The 18601-nt window shown below is 41.2% G+C and overlaps 2 protein-coding genes across 3 annotated transcripts in view; one reads left to right on the forward strand and one right to left on the reverse strand.

The window, feature by feature from the left end:
- LOC147261527 (uncharacterized) overlaps positions 1-8031 on the reverse strand; it is a 23964-nt gene extending 15933 nt beyond the window's left edge. Inside the window, exons 1-12 of the mRNA XM_086205082.1 lie at positions 7868-8031; positions 7623-7712; positions 6832-6874; positions 3293-3364; positions 2607-2741; positions 2342-2386; positions 1594-1710; positions 1300-1365; positions 1149-1184; positions 288-350; positions 150-185; positions 26-67 (exon numbers count right to left, since the gene is read on the reverse strand). Coding sequence (XP_086061208.1) covers positions 26-67; positions 150-185; positions 288-350; positions 1149-1184; positions 1300-1365; positions 1594-1710; positions 2342-2386; positions 2607-2741; positions 3293-3364; positions 6832-6874; positions 7623-7657 — 690 coding nt within the window. The 5' untranslated portion in view covers positions 7658-7712; positions 7868-8031. The remainder of the gene's footprint in view (positions 1-25; positions 68-149; positions 186-287; positions 351-1148; positions 1185-1299; positions 1366-1593; positions 1711-2341; positions 2387-2606; positions 2742-3292; positions 3365-6831; positions 6875-7622; positions 7713-7867) is intronic.
- The window catches only part of LOC147261528 (uncharacterized), a 20819-nt gene continuing 10191 nt past the window's right edge, over positions 7974-18601 (forward strand). The window contains exons 1-21 of one of the 2 annotated variants that reach the window (XM_086203579.1): positions 7974-8242; positions 9938-9991; positions 12116-12205; positions 12331-12375; positions 12581-12625; positions 12744-12806; positions 12932-12985; positions 13104-13130; positions 13871-13939; positions 14069-14131; positions 14879-14914; positions 15164-15208; positions 15294-15371; positions 15793-15846; positions 15979-16044; positions 16850-16894; positions 17027-17080; positions 17166-17207; positions 17513-17588; positions 17710-17745; positions 17835-18011. In XM_086203579.1, coding sequence (XP_086059705.1) covers positions 8171-8242; positions 9938-9991; positions 12116-12205; positions 12331-12375; positions 12581-12625; positions 12744-12806; positions 12932-12985; positions 13104-13130; positions 13871-13939; positions 14069-14131; positions 14879-14914; positions 15164-15208; positions 15294-15371; positions 15793-15846; positions 15979-16044; positions 16850-16894; positions 17027-17080; positions 17166-17207; positions 17513-17588; positions 17710-17745; positions 17835-18011 — 1291 coding nt within the window. In that variant the 5' untranslated portion in view covers positions 7974-8170. Of the gene's footprint in view, positions 8243-9937; positions 9992-10052; positions 12206-12330; positions 12376-12580; positions 12626-12743; positions 12807-12931; positions 12986-13103; positions 13131-13870; positions 13940-14068; positions 14132-14878; positions 14915-15163; positions 15209-15293; positions 15372-15792; positions 15847-15978; positions 16045-16849; positions 16895-17026; positions 17081-17165; positions 17208-17512; positions 17589-17709; positions 17746-17834; positions 18012-18601 lie in introns of those variants that run through there. The other variant, XM_086203578.1, reaches the window with a different exon arrangement.

Raw genomic sequence — 18601 nt, forward strand, 5'->3', positions numbered from 1 at the left:
CGCGATGGCCAGCTTGGTCTCTTACATTGTCACCTTTACTGCCAGGCAGCGGCCTTCCCGGGTCCCCCTGCACAACAAATAAGATCGTTCAGCAGGAGCTTGTCTGTATCTACAGTGCCTGTAAGGACTTCCTAATACAACAGACTCACTGGTTGGCCTCTTAAACCCTTCAGACCTTCCAAGCCCTAAATGGAAACACACACACACACACACACATGCTAAATTATTGCTGCATGTTTTGTAGTTAAGTATGACTACTGAGATATCAAAACAGGAAGTGTTCTTACTTGAAACCCCGCAGGTCCCGGGTCACCTGAGTGCCCTTTAGGCCCGACGACTCCTCGTTCTCCCTAAATGGAAAAAACAAAAAAACAATGTTGCACAGAAAGAATGTGTATCATGCAGCACCAGATTTGCAATGTTTAATCAAGAAAATATCATCCACTACCATCACTAATGAATTTTTTTTTCAGACTACGACTGAGGAATACTTCACGTATTAGGAAAACTTCAATCATGAACAATCACTGAGGAAGACATCATTAGTTAGCAGACTGATGCTAAGGAATACTTCATTAATTGCCACAGTATTACAGAGCAGCATCTAGTTTATTATTTGACTTTTCGAGAGGAATACTTCACTTATTACTACACTACTGCAGAGGAATACTTTCCTTATTATCTGACTACTGCTGGGGAAGTACAGCAGTATTTCATTTTTTTCTTTTACTTCCCAAGAGGAAACCTCATTTATTATCAGATTAAAACAGAAGAATACATCCTTTATTACTAACTAGACTATGAGGAGTACATCATATTTAATCAGATGACTACAATGGAATACTTCATTTATTACTAGATTGTCACAAAGGAATACTTAATTCATCTCTAGACTATTACGGAGGAAAACCCAATTTATTACTGGACTATTAAAGGGGAATACTTCATTTATCATTGGGCTACCACAGCTGAATACCAACTTCATTACCAGACTATCTCAGAGGAATACCTCCTTTATGACTGGACTATAGAAGAGGAATTCCTCATTTATTATCAGTCTTCTACAGAGGAATACATCATCTCTTATTAGACTGCTACGGCAGAAATATTACTTGGAACAGTGCATTAAATCAAGAGTGTCTTCTTACAGGTAGACCAGCTTTTCCATCTCTGCCAGGATCCCCCTGTAAGATCAAATGTAGGGAAAATGACATATAAATGTAAGACAGACAGAGATTTGACATCAGGGAAGAAAAAAAACATTCATTATCTGAGCTTTTGCATCATAAAGGAACTTACAGGAAGTCCTGGGTGGGTTGCACCATACAAAGGCTCTCCTTTAATTCCTTTAGGGCCAGGAAGCCCCTGGTGATTAGAGAGGGTAAGCAACCTCATTAAAACTACTGCCACTGAAAGCTAACGTCAGATAAAAGCAAAGAAGTGTCCAAATGAATCTAACTGGTTGTTGACATTACAGCTTTTTAGCCTTTTACTTTGCTACATAAGCTAGAACTCCAATATTTTGGTGAAGGAAGGACACCTGAAGGTCTCACTCCTGACTGAACAGAGAGGAGGTGTAGGTGCTCTACTCACTGGCTGCCCATGGAGACCATTCGAGCCAGGAATACCAGGGAGTCCTGCTTGACCCCTTGTTCCATTACATCCATCCAATCCAGGGAAACCAGACTCACCACCTGGTCCAGGGTGACCCTGAACATTACAGAGCAGTTATGGTGAAGTATACGTGTATTAGATACCACAATAATGGATATGCTGACCTAATGATGACACCAAGAAACACTTTTAGCATTGAAAGCTTCGTGCACACATTCCATCTTTTTCTTTACGACAAACAAAATATTTAAAAAAAAAATCAAACCCTTGCACTGCAGTGACAAGGCAACAGCATTAGGTAATGAAGAAAAGCAGGCCCACATTTATAGTATTCTCTAATTTGTCCACCAGAGGGCATAACATCCCAACAATTCATGTCACTGCATCATCAACGACAGAGCGTCCAAGATCCAAAGAGGGGACCATTTATTTATTTATTTCTTTATTTATTTTGGAGTGTTCTGTGACAATCAGTCTGCAGCTCTAACAGAAGCTGACATGTTTCACACACCACATTTAAGAAATAATATATTATGCATTTACATTTGCTATAATCGTCAAATGTATATTTTATATTTCTTTTGACACATTGCAGAACAAGTAGAGCGGTCAAAGGGAGTTGGCGCAGTCCCCTCAGAGGATACCTCACGTCACCTCTCGGGGATTCTTGAGGTCTGCGTGTGTATTTCACACGCTTTTTTATTTGTTAAAAACAGAAGCTACTCACGTATGTTCCATTATTGCCAGGAAAACCAGGAACACCAGTCTTGCCCTGAAATTAGAAAAAAAAGAAAGAAAAAAAAAAAGCACATCCTGCAGCCGTTACAAACACTGTTCTCTTTATTTGTGGCTGTCCATTATTTCCAAAATGCTTAAGAATGTAGATTTATATCAAAATTATGTTTAATTATTCAGGCATGTTTTTGTCTGTGTTTCAGATGTAACACACACATAAATGAAAACATAACATGCAGAAGAGCCTCTGTGCTTACACGGTCTCCTTTAGGCCCATCCGGACCATGTGGTCCCTCTGCCCCCCTCATGCCTTTTTCTCCAGGAGGCCCTAAAACTCCCCATTGACCCATCGGCCCCCGGGGTCCTTGCTGGCCTGGCTTACCTGGAGGCCCCTAAAAAGAAAGAAGTTGCATAAATTAATAAAAGAAATTACAATCTTAGGCCAATTGTGACACTTGTAGAGGTAAAATAACCCTTCATTTTCACACCTGCAGGCAATTATAAGTTTCAGACTCACTCAGCTTGCATGATTTTGGTTTGTTTGTTTCCTTTTTGTTCTTTTTTCCTGTCAGGGCAATCAGGGAGAACTGACCCTGGCACAGGGACTATGTGCAAACTTCAAAAAGCCTGTCTTTGAGTCTTCACTGTTAGAACGATAACACAAAAACTGTGAGGCTGATTTTTTTTGAGAGGCCAAACCTGGTTGAATGGTATTGCACGGGCCAAGAAAGAATCCCTACATTTTGGGGCAGATCTGTTATGATAGCAAAAAGTAGCACTGGATTTGCCAGAGAGGAATCTGGTGGATATATGTGCTCTCCCAGTGCCCTGCACTCGTATTCCGGATAAAGACAAAACCTATTTATCTTTTCTAAATAGAACATAAATAGAAACCAAACCAAAGATTTTAAATTGATGATAGATGAGTATAAAGAGTTCATACCCGTGCACCTTTGGCGGGAAGACAGTGACATGCGGAGCAATTTCTTCCAAGACATGGACCCTCAATCTGACCCTGGAACAATAAACAGAGACCGATCATTTGCCTTAATTGCAAACCTATTATTATGCATTGCATGTAAGAGAGAGATGAAGACTGCTAGCAGAGATAGTGCGTCTGTGTGTGTGTGTGTGTGTGTGTGTGTGTGTGTGTGTGTGTGTGGGAGACAGTAAGGGGCCAGAGGACATCAGCAGGCACATCAGATAAGCTCCTAGTTTGGGCACACAGCCATCACTGGACATTTCACAGCTCTGAGAATTAGTCCTCAGCTTCACCACATTGCCCTTGGGAGACTGAAGAGTCAGTATTATAAAACTTTAAACAATCCAGTAATCAGTGGTCTAAAATATATTTGGATAAATAATCCTCTGAATTTAATGAGCCTGAAATCTCTCAGAGACAATACTCAGAGATAATGCTCTGGGAGCCTGCTGGAAAACACTTTCACACCTGCAGATGCCAGCGTTTTCCCACCGTTGTGAGTGCATGCAGAGCTACTGAGAGGTGCACGTGTTGTTCTACCAAAGTGGAGACTTCACTAGATATCTGGGTAGATTTAAGATGGCGAAACATCTGCGGATATCTTGCTTTCACCTTCGATTCATAGATCAGTCAGTACAAGCAACAATGAATTGACCCAATGGTGCTCTGTTAAGTCTTCCCTTGTTCAACCCCAGTAGAATTATAAAATGTAGGGCTGGGGGGACGAGAATGATATTCACTGGAGAGGAATTTTGTGTGATGAAGGAATTCGTCAGACACAAGAAAGCAGGCTGAGACTCAGGGAAGGCTCGAACTCTATTCGGATGGGATTAATTTTATGTGGTGACATGGGGGGAAGTTATTATTAACAGGAAATTTAGTCCCGTCCTAACACGCCCATGTCAGTAAACAAAATGGAGTATGTCAGTAAAATGTATGGCGTCTTTTACCCTCTGTTGAACGGTCCAGAAAAATTACCGTACGAAAGCGACCCTCCGTAAATATGTAAGCAATATTCCATCACACCCTGTTTTAAACATAGTTTGCTGCACTTTCACAAGCGTGGAGGCGCTTGCCGAAGCACTCGGTTTTGCGACCAATAAAAATGGTCCGACATTCGCCATGGGCCTACGTCATGAACCCATACGCCGAAGAAGACCAATGTCTCAAGAGGTCTCAACCACTTCTCAGAGGTATGAAACTTGTGGTTGTTTTAGGTAATGGAAATGTTTTTATTTATTTATTTTATGAAATAGAGAATTGCCTCTCTTGTCTCGCCTTTGCACACTTTCTCCCGTTCAGCGCCATACTGTTAGGATGTGTGGAAACCGTAGAAATGCAACGCCTAAAGAAAGCAACGGACAACAGGGCGTAACCAAACTTAATCCACAGCTAATAGAGCTAGAGATTTCGTGTCCCGTGCGAATTGGCCATTGATATTCCAGACATTCCACTTCAAAGTAATCCCGTCCGAATAGAGCTTTACACTGGAGACTTTACTGGACATCCATGACAGCTGCTCCCCCAGAACATCTGTGTCCGACCCCCATGAACAGTCATACTTATGTCGGGCACTACCAGTAATATGGAATTAGAACATTCTGCACAGATGTGACCTTCACCTCGTCTAAATACAGCTACGCATCTGGACAAGGCTGGCACCGTGTGTCAGCTTTGCCATCAGTAAGTGTTCTGAATACAAATTTCCAAATATAAAACCCACCGCAGGTTCACTCCCTGACCCAGGTCAAGGCCTTGGGGTCAGACCAGCTGTGAACCCAGGGCCTTGACCTGGGTCAGGGAGTGGAACCCTACAGTCAAGTTACGAAGCTGAGGTACAAGAAAGTTAAAACAGAGAACACCAGCCAGAATTCCTTATCATTTGCTGTTATATCAGACCTCCCGTCCAACTTCACCTGATGGATAAACTCATGTGATTATTGCCTTAAACTCTCGAATGTTAAATACACTGAAAACAGAGGTGATTCTCTCGGGCCCTCCTTTAGTCTCCTTCAGTAATCTGTGCAGAAAACTATCACCCAATCATATGCACAAAAAAAAAAGACACATTTTTTGATTCTGCTTTGATAAGATTTCCAACTATGAAGGAAGTATTGTCTCGCCTCTAGCCAGTGGCTCCTTGTTAGTTTTAAATTCAGTTTAAATTCTAAGTTCATATAAATTTATGCTGTTTAGGCCTCTGCTTTGAATTTCAAGGATGTGTAGTAAAACCCCATCACATTAGATTGGTCCCCTTGTTTGGCTTTCAAACTTCTCGAATCTTTGGGTGTAGCCTGGTTAGCTTTGTTCTTCAGTTGTTTGCTCTGTGGATAAACAATGCATGTCTTATTTGCATTAACCTGTTATTTCTCTAGCTAAAAGCCATTTTCAAACAGAATTAATTGTATGTTTTCCCTCCTCCCCAGTGGCCCCTAGGTGGTTTGATTGCAAATTAGCAGTAGCCTATCATTTGAGCATTTTAGCATGCTAAATGGGGACATATGCTTAGTAACTGCTCAGGTTATATTTATAGGATTGAGCTCAAAGTGGTCCCTGTTGATAAATTGCTCATTAAAGATAATCAGATAATTGTTTTTTTCAGAATTGCATAAAAATATATTTCTTTTAATTTCTCTCGCTTTTTTTTTTTTTTTTAAAGCTTTTCTCTGGTTTACAAACGAAACATTGCTCTGTGGAATTCAGAATATGTGGGTTTTGTACGCCTCCATCGGAGCAACAAGCACTTTTGAGGCTCTACATCTATCATTTCTGTTTGGATACACTTGACCAACATCTGCTTGCAGTATTCAGATGGAGTTCGGGACATTCTCAGACCCCAGATATGAGGTTTGACGAACTTGGTTGGGTGAACTGTTGTTAGTGGGGGGCCCAAAATATATCTTTGGTTACTGTAGCGGTGACAGCAGTGTTTACAAAAATGAAGCTAATTTCATAACAATATAGAAACAAAATATATAACAAAGAGGTGGTAGTTTAGGTCGTGCATTTTCACACAAGAGTCAAATATGAGCCCAGTTTAGAAGACATGTATGGTAAGTTATGAATTTGTCGTTTGTGATTGGACAGCACAGTCCATGTTTTTGACTTAAGTGGGGCAACATGTGCAGTTGAATTAACGCTAAATGGATCCATTTTTATATCGTGCCTTTCTCCCTTAGCATCACTCAAAGCGCTTTACAGTGTTGTCTAATTCACCCATTCTCACATACACACACACACACACACCAAAGTGCAGTGTGTGTGTGTGTGTGTGTGTGTGTGTGTGTGCGTGCACGTCCGCGTGATGATTAAATACAGAATGATTACATACAGTTTTGATCATAGCCAGTTACATCAGATCATATACACTGCAAAATGGTCATACTAGAGTTTTATAAGACATTATTCTTTTGGTAGTAGATTTTTGCAGTCATTGCAAGAATTTCATACTAGTGATATTCTATTAGCTTGTGTGTGAAAACACAGAAAAGAAGTCTTACTGCACTGAGCTGCTGCACAAAGATGACCAAGACGAGAATCCACCTGCAAATATAACAGTGGTATTGAATGAAGTCTCACTCACAGTCACAGCCATAAAAGACTTTCAGACCTCATTAATGAGCAAGGAGCCATCACATGTTATAGGGCTGTATTAGTCCTGGCGCTCCAAACATTAACGAATGGGAGTCAAGAGTATATTTTCACAAAAAAAATCAAAGTCCATTTCCTGAATCTCTTCACATTCGTGTACTGCGTGTTTTGCCCTTGTGGTTAACTGCAGCTGGTCAACCCTAATTGAAGCTAAACTAATCTATTATCACACTGCAGGTGACCCAGCGCACGTTTGCCTCTTCCTAATACAGTCAGCAAACTGGAATGTTACCAGGCAGATGTGTTGAATGTCCAAGTAAACAGGCAAGAAGTATGTTTGTATTCACTGCAATGGATTCACTGAGACCAGGATGAGCATTCCATCAAAGCTCCTGAGACGTAGCTTGTAAATTTTTGCAAGTACTGTATGTTAAACTTGCACTATATCCTTCGCTGACATGGGTATCAAAAATGAGAGAGAGAGAGAGAGAGAGAGAGAGAGGGAGGGAGGGAGGGAGAGAGAGCGATGATGTACATTATGAATCCTTTATTTTCTGGTCAAATTAACAAAATGATTATTTGCGCTACATTTTCTCATGAAAGGATACACAAAGAAATCCCGCACGATGGCACTGAGATATGGATCTTATTATGAATCATTCTCAGAGTTTATGTTCCATGTGTCAGCCGTGGGTCTTACCTGAGGGGAGTCACAACAGCACATAAAGATGTCATATTCACAGTCAGGTGGCCGGGTGAGGGTAGGCCTCAGTCAGCAGTTTCAGGGCACCTGTCAAAAAAAACTTAAAATACTTTATCTTCTTATCTGCCCTAAAATGTTTCACATACAATCAAAACACGGGAAATAAAGAAAGAAACACACAGGTGACAAAGGTATATTGGATCCTGCGTAAACACGTAAAAACAACAACTTTAACAACTCACCACAATTCAGACGCTCCGATTCAACTTCATGAGGGCTCCAGTGCACCCTAAGCAGGATAACATGAGATCCAAACTGATCTTCTGACTCCAGAATCAGAAGAGGAGACTAGAGGAGGAGAGGAGTGAAACTAGCAGAGGGATGCACTCCACTGGATCACCTCCCTTTTCTGGGTTACCGAACTCTATGCTGTCAGACACTTGAACCTGGCCAGACCTCTTCCACCTCCTGTGGTGGTAACTTTACCATCACATGCAGTTTGGAATTCTCACTCGTCATCTTTTGTGTCTGCAGCAAGACGAGTGATGGAAAGAAGAGAAGTTGTTGTCCCTCTGATCCTGCTTGTAGTTATGCTGATGGGCACTGCAGCCAAAGATGTAAGATCTTTTTTTTTTCTTAATTACCGATATAAAATTACTGAGATGCTCATGTGGCCGACAGCAGGCTCTTACAGTATCTGCACGTGTGTTTGAATGCAAATATTCTATTGGCTTTTCATTTGTTTTAAATGCTGGATGATACTGTTCCATTTTTGCTTGTCTTTATATATATATATGTGTGTGTGTGTGTGTATATATGTATATATATATTTCTTAATATATTTATACCTTTTATACTCACTATCCCTCTGAGCTCCCAAGCTACAAGGAAAAAAGGCTCTTTTTTCTGTAAAACCTTGTTACTTGTGTGTTTCCTGTTGCGTATAACGTTAGCATCAGTCAATTTTCACAGCCCTGACTTCAGTAAACAGTGCTGGTGTGTTTGTAACTGAGGTGCCTACGCTTATCTGCAAGCATGGTGTACGCTGAGGAGAAGAGTTTGTGTGTAGTCTGTTTGCACGTACAGGTCAGAGCGTCCAGCGTTCTGCAGCAGGCTCTGTTGGTGGGCCTTTTTATCGGAGGTCTGGGTAAAGGGATAGAATATGGGAGAAGAAAAATAGAGCGAGATCTGAAAAAAAAATACATCAACAATTAGACAAAGATCAGTATGGCAGTTAAAGGAATTAGCCAGAAATTAGGACCACCCACACGGACCAAATTCAGATCCAGATCTGCTGCGTGATCCCTCATGCATGACCTGATAAACACACACACACACACACACACACACACACACACACACACACACACACACACACACACACACACACACTCACACACACACATACACACACACACAAGCTGTACATAACAAATTGCATTTGAACATTCAACCTTTGATGGGAAGGTTAAGAGTTTCCTGTGTCACATAGTTCAACACTGACACTGTTAAGGGAAGAAATCCATCATAGGAGCAGACACGTTTCAACTGCAGAATGACATGGACAAAAATACTCGTCTCAAGTAAAGAGTAAACAGAATTATTGTACTACCAATACTAATGAAGTAATACAAATTACTACTGATACATGCATTATGTATTATTTTCAGAAAAGTTGTGATTTGGTCAACAAACCAGGACATGAGCATTTTTTTCCCTCTGTATCAACATCACCATCAACATGCCTCTGTATGATCTCCCCAGAGACTGAGCAGTTTCTATATTCATGCCAACAGTTTTTACTGTTCAACTTCACATCCAAATGAAGCATGTCACACACACACACACACACACACACACACACACACACACACACACACACACACACACACACACACACACACACACACACACACAAAACATGCGGTAAAATGCTATGTTCCTTTAAGAAACTAATAATAGAATAATGGTATCAGCTCTCAACACCGAAGACTAAGACTGATGAGAATCATAATGTTATAGTCCATGCGATACACTGCACCTCCTGAATGCCCTATAATGAAAACAATAACGTGAAAATAATGTCGTGCTTAATTACAACCCATCACAGTAAATGTCGGAACGGTGAGCGAGTTCTGAGAGGAACTGAGCTGTTCACTCTTTCTGCTTTGGGAAATGCATTCAGGTTTATAGCTGGATCTTCATAGAGCTAAACGTGAATTCAAGAAGATTAAGTAGCTCCGTGCTAACTGTTACAGATCCATCACATCCCTGCCTTGTGAGACATTTTGAACAACCTTTTGTCTTCATAGTGTGTGTGCAGAGGAAGATCCAGGTGCCGCTGCGAAGGAGTGAAGGGCAGCAGGGTGAGTTTTCTCGTTGGAGAAGACTATTTTCAAATTCATCAGTTGTGTCTTTTTATGTAGTTGCAATTTTTGAATGACAAAGTCTGGTTTGTCTTCAATGAAATGACACAAAATTTTGAGTAAATGATTAAAAGAGAATGGTTACTTCAGGATTAACAACTGCTAAACTTGTACCGTTGTCTGAAATACGCCGGGGTTTTCCATACTAGTGTGTGGTTGGTGTGCTGGATCTGTGGGGTGGTGTGGCCCCAGAGTCCTCACAGTGATCAAAACGTCTTTGGTTTGATCCTCATGTCCCCAGAGATTGTGTCAAAGGGTTTTTGAGCAACACCATAAAGCTTTTGACATCACTGTGTATGTGACTGGGTGAATGATGCAACATTTTCAAGTGCTTTCAGTGCTGTAAAAGTGGAAAGCGTTGCATAATCCCTTGAAAAAAAAATCTGCATTTATCCAGTTCTAGGCTGGTTTACATCCCCATAAATGGCTTCAGTTTTACGCTCACATCTGGTATATACTCCACTTTCACCGGTGTGTATAGATCTCCTAAATTTCTAACATGCATCTCACAAGCCAAAACCAGCTGGTGATTTTTTCCCCCGTGTGTTTCATGTTCAAAAACATAAATTCAAGCCAGATTTTGTATATAATCTCAAAATGTTGTGTTTTTGTCCTTCAAAACGAGTTTCCGTAGCTTGTAAGTTGCTGTAAGGGAAAAACAAGAATGGATTTACTTGTTTGGCCGCAAAATATTTTTGTTGTTGTTTGTTTGTTTGTTTGTAACTCCATACAGAGTCCCATCTGCCCCACATTTCAGATTCAGTATGAGCCTGGAGCCAAAGACATTGATGTGTTGGTATTGAATAACAGCCATAGCTTCACTTACAGGCAACAGCCAACAAGTCATATAACACACAACTGAATTTTGTATTTGGGGTATCAAACAGGGTCACACTCAGGCACTTGATGCCACATCAAAAAGCAAGCGATGCTGCAGGTCGTCAGTTATATGACGCTATTTCACGTCCATGTGGACGGAGATCAACCGCAGCGCCACTTTCTTACAAAGAGGTACACAAGGTACACACCCCATTCTGCTCAGTAGGGCCAGGGCCCATTCAGCTTGCAGCTTGAATTTTGTTTGTCTGCACATTTTCATAATATTTTAATGTTGTCAAGAGAGACCAGATGGTAGATTTTAAATAAATGTGTGATAAGCTCCAACCAGAGACAGCAGAATACACACAACCTGAGCAGCTAAATGGAATCCAGCCATAAAGGATTTCCCTTACTTCATAAATGGTCAAAATATCTGCAAAGAAGACACCTGAAATTCTGCCTACATCGATTATCTTGGACTCAGGGACCCTGAGGGAGTCCAAGGTCAGCGTGGAGATGCTCTCAGCTGGATGTGCCTGAAACACCTGGAGAGGTGTCCAGGCGGCAGGCTAACTAGATGCCTGAATCAATAGAACAGGCACCTAAAGCAAGCACGCCACTCCTGCTGCTCCTATTCTCCAGTACATCTCACACTCAATAGTCGCCTTACTCAAGAATAAAACCCTGAGATACTTGAACTCCTTTGTGTAGAGTGAGAACTAGTTCCCTACTTGAGGAATTCTTAGCCCATCATCTGTACCAGTCAAGGCAGGGCTGCAGGATGATGGGGGATTGACGTCAATCTCCGAGGGGCAAGTCAATGAGGTAGTTAAACAGCTCCAGAGTGACAAAGCCCAAGGGACTGAAGAGATTGGCTGAGGGGCTGTCTTAGATGTCTCTGAAAGAGTGTATGGAAGTCTGGGGCAGCATCAAAGGAGCTGCAGACAGGTGGTACCCCTCTTCAAAACGGGGGAACAGAGGGTGTGTGGCTGTTACAGAAGCATCCCGTGACCCAGCCTACTGGGGAGAGACAGTTTTAAGGTGCTGGAAAGGAGGGTTGGGCTGCTAATCGGACTCTCAGGTTGAAGAGGAACAATGCGGATCCTGTCCTGGCTATGGAACAACCTACCAGCTCTTCACTCTCGCCAAAGGGGGCCAATGCGAATGAAAGTTTTCGACTCCCAAATTTGTGAAATGCTCTTTCTTTCTAAAGATGTTAGTGTCTTATATGTCCTTATAAATCAGGGAGACAAGGGATCTATAGGGGCTCAAGGTCCTCCAGGGCCTGAGGGCCGCCAAGGACCTGACGGACATGTTGGGCCTCAAGGACCAAAGGTAGACATTCATTGTGGCTGTTGGAATTTCTCCTTTCTGATTCTCAAATCTCCAATTACTGTTCCCCTACCATTTCTGCATCTTTGGGAACCACAAGAGTAATTATAGGTTGCTCTCTTTGACAGGGCAACACCGGGCCTTTGGGACCTGAAGGGCTAAAGGGCGATCCGGTAACACTAAAATCTTGTCCAAGTTTGACCTTTTTGAGTATGTTTGTTTGATGTTTCACTGAGTCAAATTATTATTATATTCTAAATATCTCATAAATATTAAATGCCCTATAATTAATAGAGTGGAAACATTCGGAATTAGGTTGGAATTCTCTGCCTCTGCACCTTTTTTCAAACTGTTCGGTTTTTGTTCCCATCATTGCAGGGACCTAAAGGCAAAGAAGGATTCGCTGGGTCACATGGTTTACCGGTGAGGTGTCTGACTCTTTTTTACTTCTCTGTCGGTCATCTAGTTTGTCTATCTGGAACTATTATGTTCCTACACTGGTTTATAAAAGTCTTCAATTTCTTCTGATATCCTTTCACAGGGTCTCCCAGGTTTACAGGGGCCACCAGGTCCACCAGGGGCCCCAGGCTGCAATGGCACAAAAGTATGAATGATATGCTCTACAGAACAGTTTTTGTTCAGTTATCAGTTAACTTAACCTAAAAGTTATGAAAAGGGTTTTTGATAGCTGTAAAAAGTTCAACGCAAGTTTCTACAACTTGTTTTTAGGGAGAAGACGGCCCTCCTGGTATCCGCGGGGCCCACGGTATTGAAGGATACCCTGTGAGACACAAGATTATTCATCATTCATTTATAAAATGTTGTAAATTTTTGTCTTAAAAATGAACCATCGGAGAATTTGTTGTTGAAACTTGGCTGCATCTTTCTCTTTACTTCACAGGGTCCACCAGGCCTGCCTGGACCAAAGGTAATAAAATGTATGCGGTTGTAGCCAAGGCCAGTTTTTAAGTACTTCTTTTATTTAGGAAGGGTGAAGCTGCAATATTGCTCAGGTCTGCCCTTTAGACATTTATCAGGATCCTGATGCACCAAAAAAAAAAAAAAAAAAAAGACACTGCACAAGTAAGTCCCTTCTCAGCCCCTGCGAGCTCCCGGAGCTCATTTTGTACCTCGGTCTTGTGAGACCAATAACTTGCTTAAAGAGATGTTGGATTTCCACTTATACATTGTGAAGAGGAAATATGTGAAAAGTTCATTTTCAGGACATACATTTTTTTGGGACACCAAATTATGGTGCACAAGAATATTCATGAGTGTTACCAGAGTCTACTGAACATTACAGGCTGCAGAACAGCATCAGATATTGTCTTGAGTTCATGGTCCTGGTTGTAGAGGTTAGGACAGGAGACAGTCTCAGCCTGACATCTTGCTTTTAACACCCTCAGTTCCCCTCATGCGCACCAGGTGGACCAGTGTCCAGAGTTATCTGAAACATTTGGTGCACGTCGTGGAAAGAACACAAGCAGAGCAGATAATCCAGCTCCAATCCCCAGAGAGCACAGATAAAGATGAGCCTGCAGTGTTCATATATCATCGCATCTCACAATACACCGTTAGCACAAACCTGTAATTATCATATTCAGTGCTAAATTCCGTGCTGATGATGGTATTTATAAACTTACATTTCCAATGAACTCATGTGTGCAGGGTGAATCTCAGGTATCATTGGATGCTGTACCAGGTCCTCATGGGGAACCTGGGAGGAACGGAGAGCCGGTAAATGTCGTCCATAAATTGTTTAACCTTTCTTATTAAATATTGGAGATATAAAATGCAGTGTATGATTTGACTTTCATCCACATGTACACATATTTACACTGAGGAGAAATGTATTTTCTATTTTAGGGACATCCAGGTTCCCGTGGTTGGCCCGGAAAAAAAGGAGACCAGGGACCAAGCGGCCCTCATGTGAGTGATGTTGTCTGTCATGTAAAACAATAAAAATGTTTTTTGGTGCTGCTTGATACTGAAATACTGATATACTGAAGTACTGATGTACTGATATCTTCATGTACTGATGTACTGATGTACTGATATTCTGATATACTGATGTACTGATGTACTGATGTACTGATATACTGATATACTGAGGTACTGATGTACTGATATACTGATGTACTGATGTACTGATATTCTGATGTACTGATGTACTGATGTACTGATATTCTGATATACTGATGTACTGATATCTTCATGTACTGATGTACTGATGTACTGATATTCTGATATACTGATGTACTGATGTACTGATGTACTGATATACTGATGTACTGAAGTACTGATGTACTGATATACTGATGTACTGATGTACTGATGTACTGAAGTACTGATGTACTGATATTCTGATGTACTGATGTACTGAAGTACTGATGTACTGAAGTACTGATGTACTGATATTCTGATGTACTGATGTACTGATATTCTGATGTACTGATGTACTGATGTACTGATATTCTGATGTACTGATATTCTGATGTACTGATGTACTGATATTCTGATGTACTGATGTACTGATGTACTGATATTCTGATGTACTGATATTCTGATGTACTGATGTACTGATATTCTGATGTACTGATGTACTGATGTACTGATATTCTGATGTACTGATGTACTGATATTCTGATGTACTGTAATTGCATCCTTAATTAACAGGGACTTCCTGGTTACCCAGGGCCTAAAGGATCTAAGGTAAGATCTCTGAAGTGAATGTGAGGGTTTCCTGAGTTCAGGCACCCACTGCTGAGGCGTTTGATTTTAATTAATAAATATATAATTTAAACATATCAGCCAGTGCTGACACTAACTGATGAAATGAGGACTTGCTTTGCATTGTTGCAGGATGAAGGATGGTAACCCTTGACACTCGGACACGAAGGAGTTTTAGAGAAAATCTTTTTAATACTTGCTTCTGTTTACACATTTTGTCCCATGCTGTAGGGTCAAGAAGGTCAAGGTAGTATCCCTGGCCCACGTGGACCAAAGGTAATATCTCTTTAGCTAATCTAAATTAATAACTGATTGTGTATTATCAAGGTTACGTTGATTTATTGGTTCTTTTTCATATTAGGGGCAAATGGGTCCACAAGGCCCACCTGGACCACCGGGTCGGATTAAGGAGTTTTTCGCTGAGAGTTTGGTGTTAAAGGTACAGAAACAACCGCCTGTTTTTGTTGCTGATGATGTAATGTCATGGCTGCAATCACGTGTGTTCTGGTTAATGTTCATATCCACAATCATTTTTCTCCACAGTGAATCGTGCAGCGCTCTAAAACACACTAACCACCTTAATCGTTGTTTCTCTGTTTGCATCAGTCAAGATATCTGCAGGGAATACATTTTACACCAGGTTTCTGTTTTCAAACATTTTTTTAAAAACTTAAAGAAATGGTACCACACTCGGTTGGCTGATTGACCTGTAGATTTACACTTTTACTCAAGGTAGGAAATATCAGGGCGAGGGAGGTTATGGTGAAGGTGAGGGTCCTAAATCCTCTCCCCAACCTCAGCACCCCAAGTGTTGTCATTACAACTGATGAACCATAACCTGCAGTTTATTTCTTATCCAGGTTGTTAAAGGAGACAAAGGAGATGAAGGAGAAAAAGGTTGCCAAGGTGCTCCAGTAAGTTGCCTGGTCATTGCTTTACACAATTCAATATATAACGACTTTTAAAACACTCAAAAGCTTTCCGTCGATGCTTCTTCTTGTGCATTGCAGTGCGGTTTGTTTATCTCTGTTCTAATGTGTCTCCAGGGAGATCCCGCTAGTGGCTATAACACAAAAGGAACAAAGGGAGATAAAGGGACGAGGGGTTCAGACGTAAGAATATACTTCCAATTTTACTTAGTATGCGCATATATGAAAAGTAGAAATTGTTTAAATCCTATGTTGTACCACACACTTCCCTTTAATTAAACACATTTGTTGCAGTCTTATTACTGTGAATTGAGGTTTTATTTGAGATTTTAATTGTAAAATAAACAGCAGAGGGCAGTAATGTGACTTAATATGGCTTGCTGTTGAACACCACCAGGGAGGGAAATGAATGAACAATATATACAACATTAAGTATATAATATTGTGACTCCTCCCTGTTTGGTCATTTTGGTCATTGCAACAAAACACCAGTGTGGTCTGTTGTGGTCAAATATGAATCCATGACTCGTATTATCTTACATTATTTCGGAATATATTATACAATGGCAATAAACGTGAACCTGAAATCTGAGCCTGAAAGTGTCTAATCATCAAAAGAAGCTGTGTGCATAATTGTATTCCATGTATCATTATTAAACACAGCCCTGGGGGCTCAATATTCTCTCTGAGGATCGAGCCAGAATTCTCGCTGAAGGGCTTCTTTGCTATGTTTTTTGAAAACAGACAACAAGAATATATTCGAGCGGTAAAGGGAAGTAATAGAGTGAGGGCTCCCCCTCAGCCACTGATTGAATTTATGATTTCTGCCATGTAATGTTGCCTATCCAAAAATAACTTTATAATGGGAAAGTAAATTAATGCATGCCCAAGGCCCTCAGTGGAAGCTTCTCCTCTCTGGAAAGCAGAAGCGATAGTGATTCAGTGCATGTGGGAATGTCCTCTCAGTTGTCCTTAACTGTCCTTGTAGGGAAAGCCAGGGAAGGATGGGGACCCTGGACAACCTGGATCTATGGTATTGTGCTAGTACGCAGTACACGTGTGTGTGTGTGTGTGCGTGTGTGTGTGTGTGTGTGCGCGTGCGCGCACGTGCGTGTGTGTGTATACATGTGTGCTTACTCATTATGCTGAGTTAAATGTTACATAGGGAAGGCCTGGTCTCGGAGGTTATCCAGGTTATCCAGGGACACCAGGAAGGAAGGTCTGTGATTAATCAATAACATATCACAGTTTTGGTTTGTTGGCATGCTACATTATATAATGTGCTTTAACTCTGTGATATTTAGGGTGAAAAGGGTGACAGAGGTCCCCCTGGTCCACCTGGAGCTGTGAGTTTTCCCTTTTTATTTAGTAGGTGGTCATTTTTAATGCATTTCAGTATTTTTTGTTAGAAATTTTAATTAAAGGGATAAATATCCACATTAGATTGACTGTAAGTGCAAAATAATTCCCTTAGCAGGTCAAGATTAGCATAAGAAGTGATACGTGTCTGTGTATTGTGTCAGCCAGCATGTCAGTGAAGGCTAATGCACATCTTCTGTACTATAAACAGTGAGATCTATAAGTCATTCTGGCTACTGTCTCTGGTTGTTCAACATTAATTGGCTCCATGGCTCCTGTCATTCATTTACAGATATTGGAGTCTGGATCTGACACTGTCAAAGGATACCCTGGAGATCCTGGTCTTCAAGGCCCACCTGGGCCACAAGGTAAATGAACAAAGTTGTACTGAGTAGAATCAAATTCTACTTTCGTTCTTGTGATAGTTTAAACTACTGTCATGCTCTGCTGCAGGAGCTTTGTACAAAAATGATTTTACTCATTTCTCAGGTGCTGTGGGGGTTCCTGGACCTGACGGACCTCCAGGTATCCATCCATCCATCCATCCATCCATCCATCCATCTGTACACATACATCGATACTATGGTCAATGTCTATCCACCTACATTTCACAGGACAAGTATCTGGGAACTATTTGCAAGCCCCACCTGGTCCCAATGGCCTTCCAGGTCCCAAAGGGGACCCCGGTGAGCCAGGGGACATTCATACTGGACCTCCAGGTCCAGAGGGGGATCCTGGCGATCAAGGGCCACCTGGAGATCAAGGCCCTCCTGGACCACCTGAGGACAGAAGTATGTCTGTATAGAATAGTCTTCCAAGTTGTTAAAAAACATCTAAATACTACTATTAATACAGTAATACTACAATAGCTCTCATGGACGGTATTGTGGTTTCAAATATAGGTTTCATTTTTGTATATCTTTTATTGTCACCCATACACAGTGTTTATGTGGGAATATGAAACTCTATTAAAATTATAGGCTAACAGGGGCCTGCAGCCTGAGCAGGAGCCACATTTAGTGTTTTACTCCCTTTGTTATATTATACCTCTGTGGAACATTTCAGCTTTTACCATCAGCATCCTACACTGGTCAGCTGAGAGCACTGGCTTAAAAGCTACACAAGTGTTGTTTCCCATGAATATTAAAACCTTCCTGCAATTACATGTCACTGTAATTACAGACTAACGGTAGGAATTCATTAATCCAGACAACTATGTTTATGCCAGTGCACCAGATATGAAAGGGAGAGAACACCGCTCTTCCTCCGATATGTAAAGCAAAGTTCAGGCGAATGAAAACTGCATTAGTTGTGAAAAGTGCAGTACTTGACAGCAGTTAGATGGATCCTCAAAAGATTCATCATGCCATCATGTTTTTCA

This window comes from Aulostomus chinensis, chromosome 5 (assembly GCF_037954235.1).
Source record: "Aulostomus chinensis isolate RoL2024-O1b breed Wild chromosome 5, RoL_Achi_v1.0, whole genome shotgun sequence".
NCBI classification, from domain to species: Eukaryota; Metazoa; Chordata; class Actinopteri; order Syngnathiformes; family Aulostomidae; genus Aulostomus; species Aulostomus chinensis.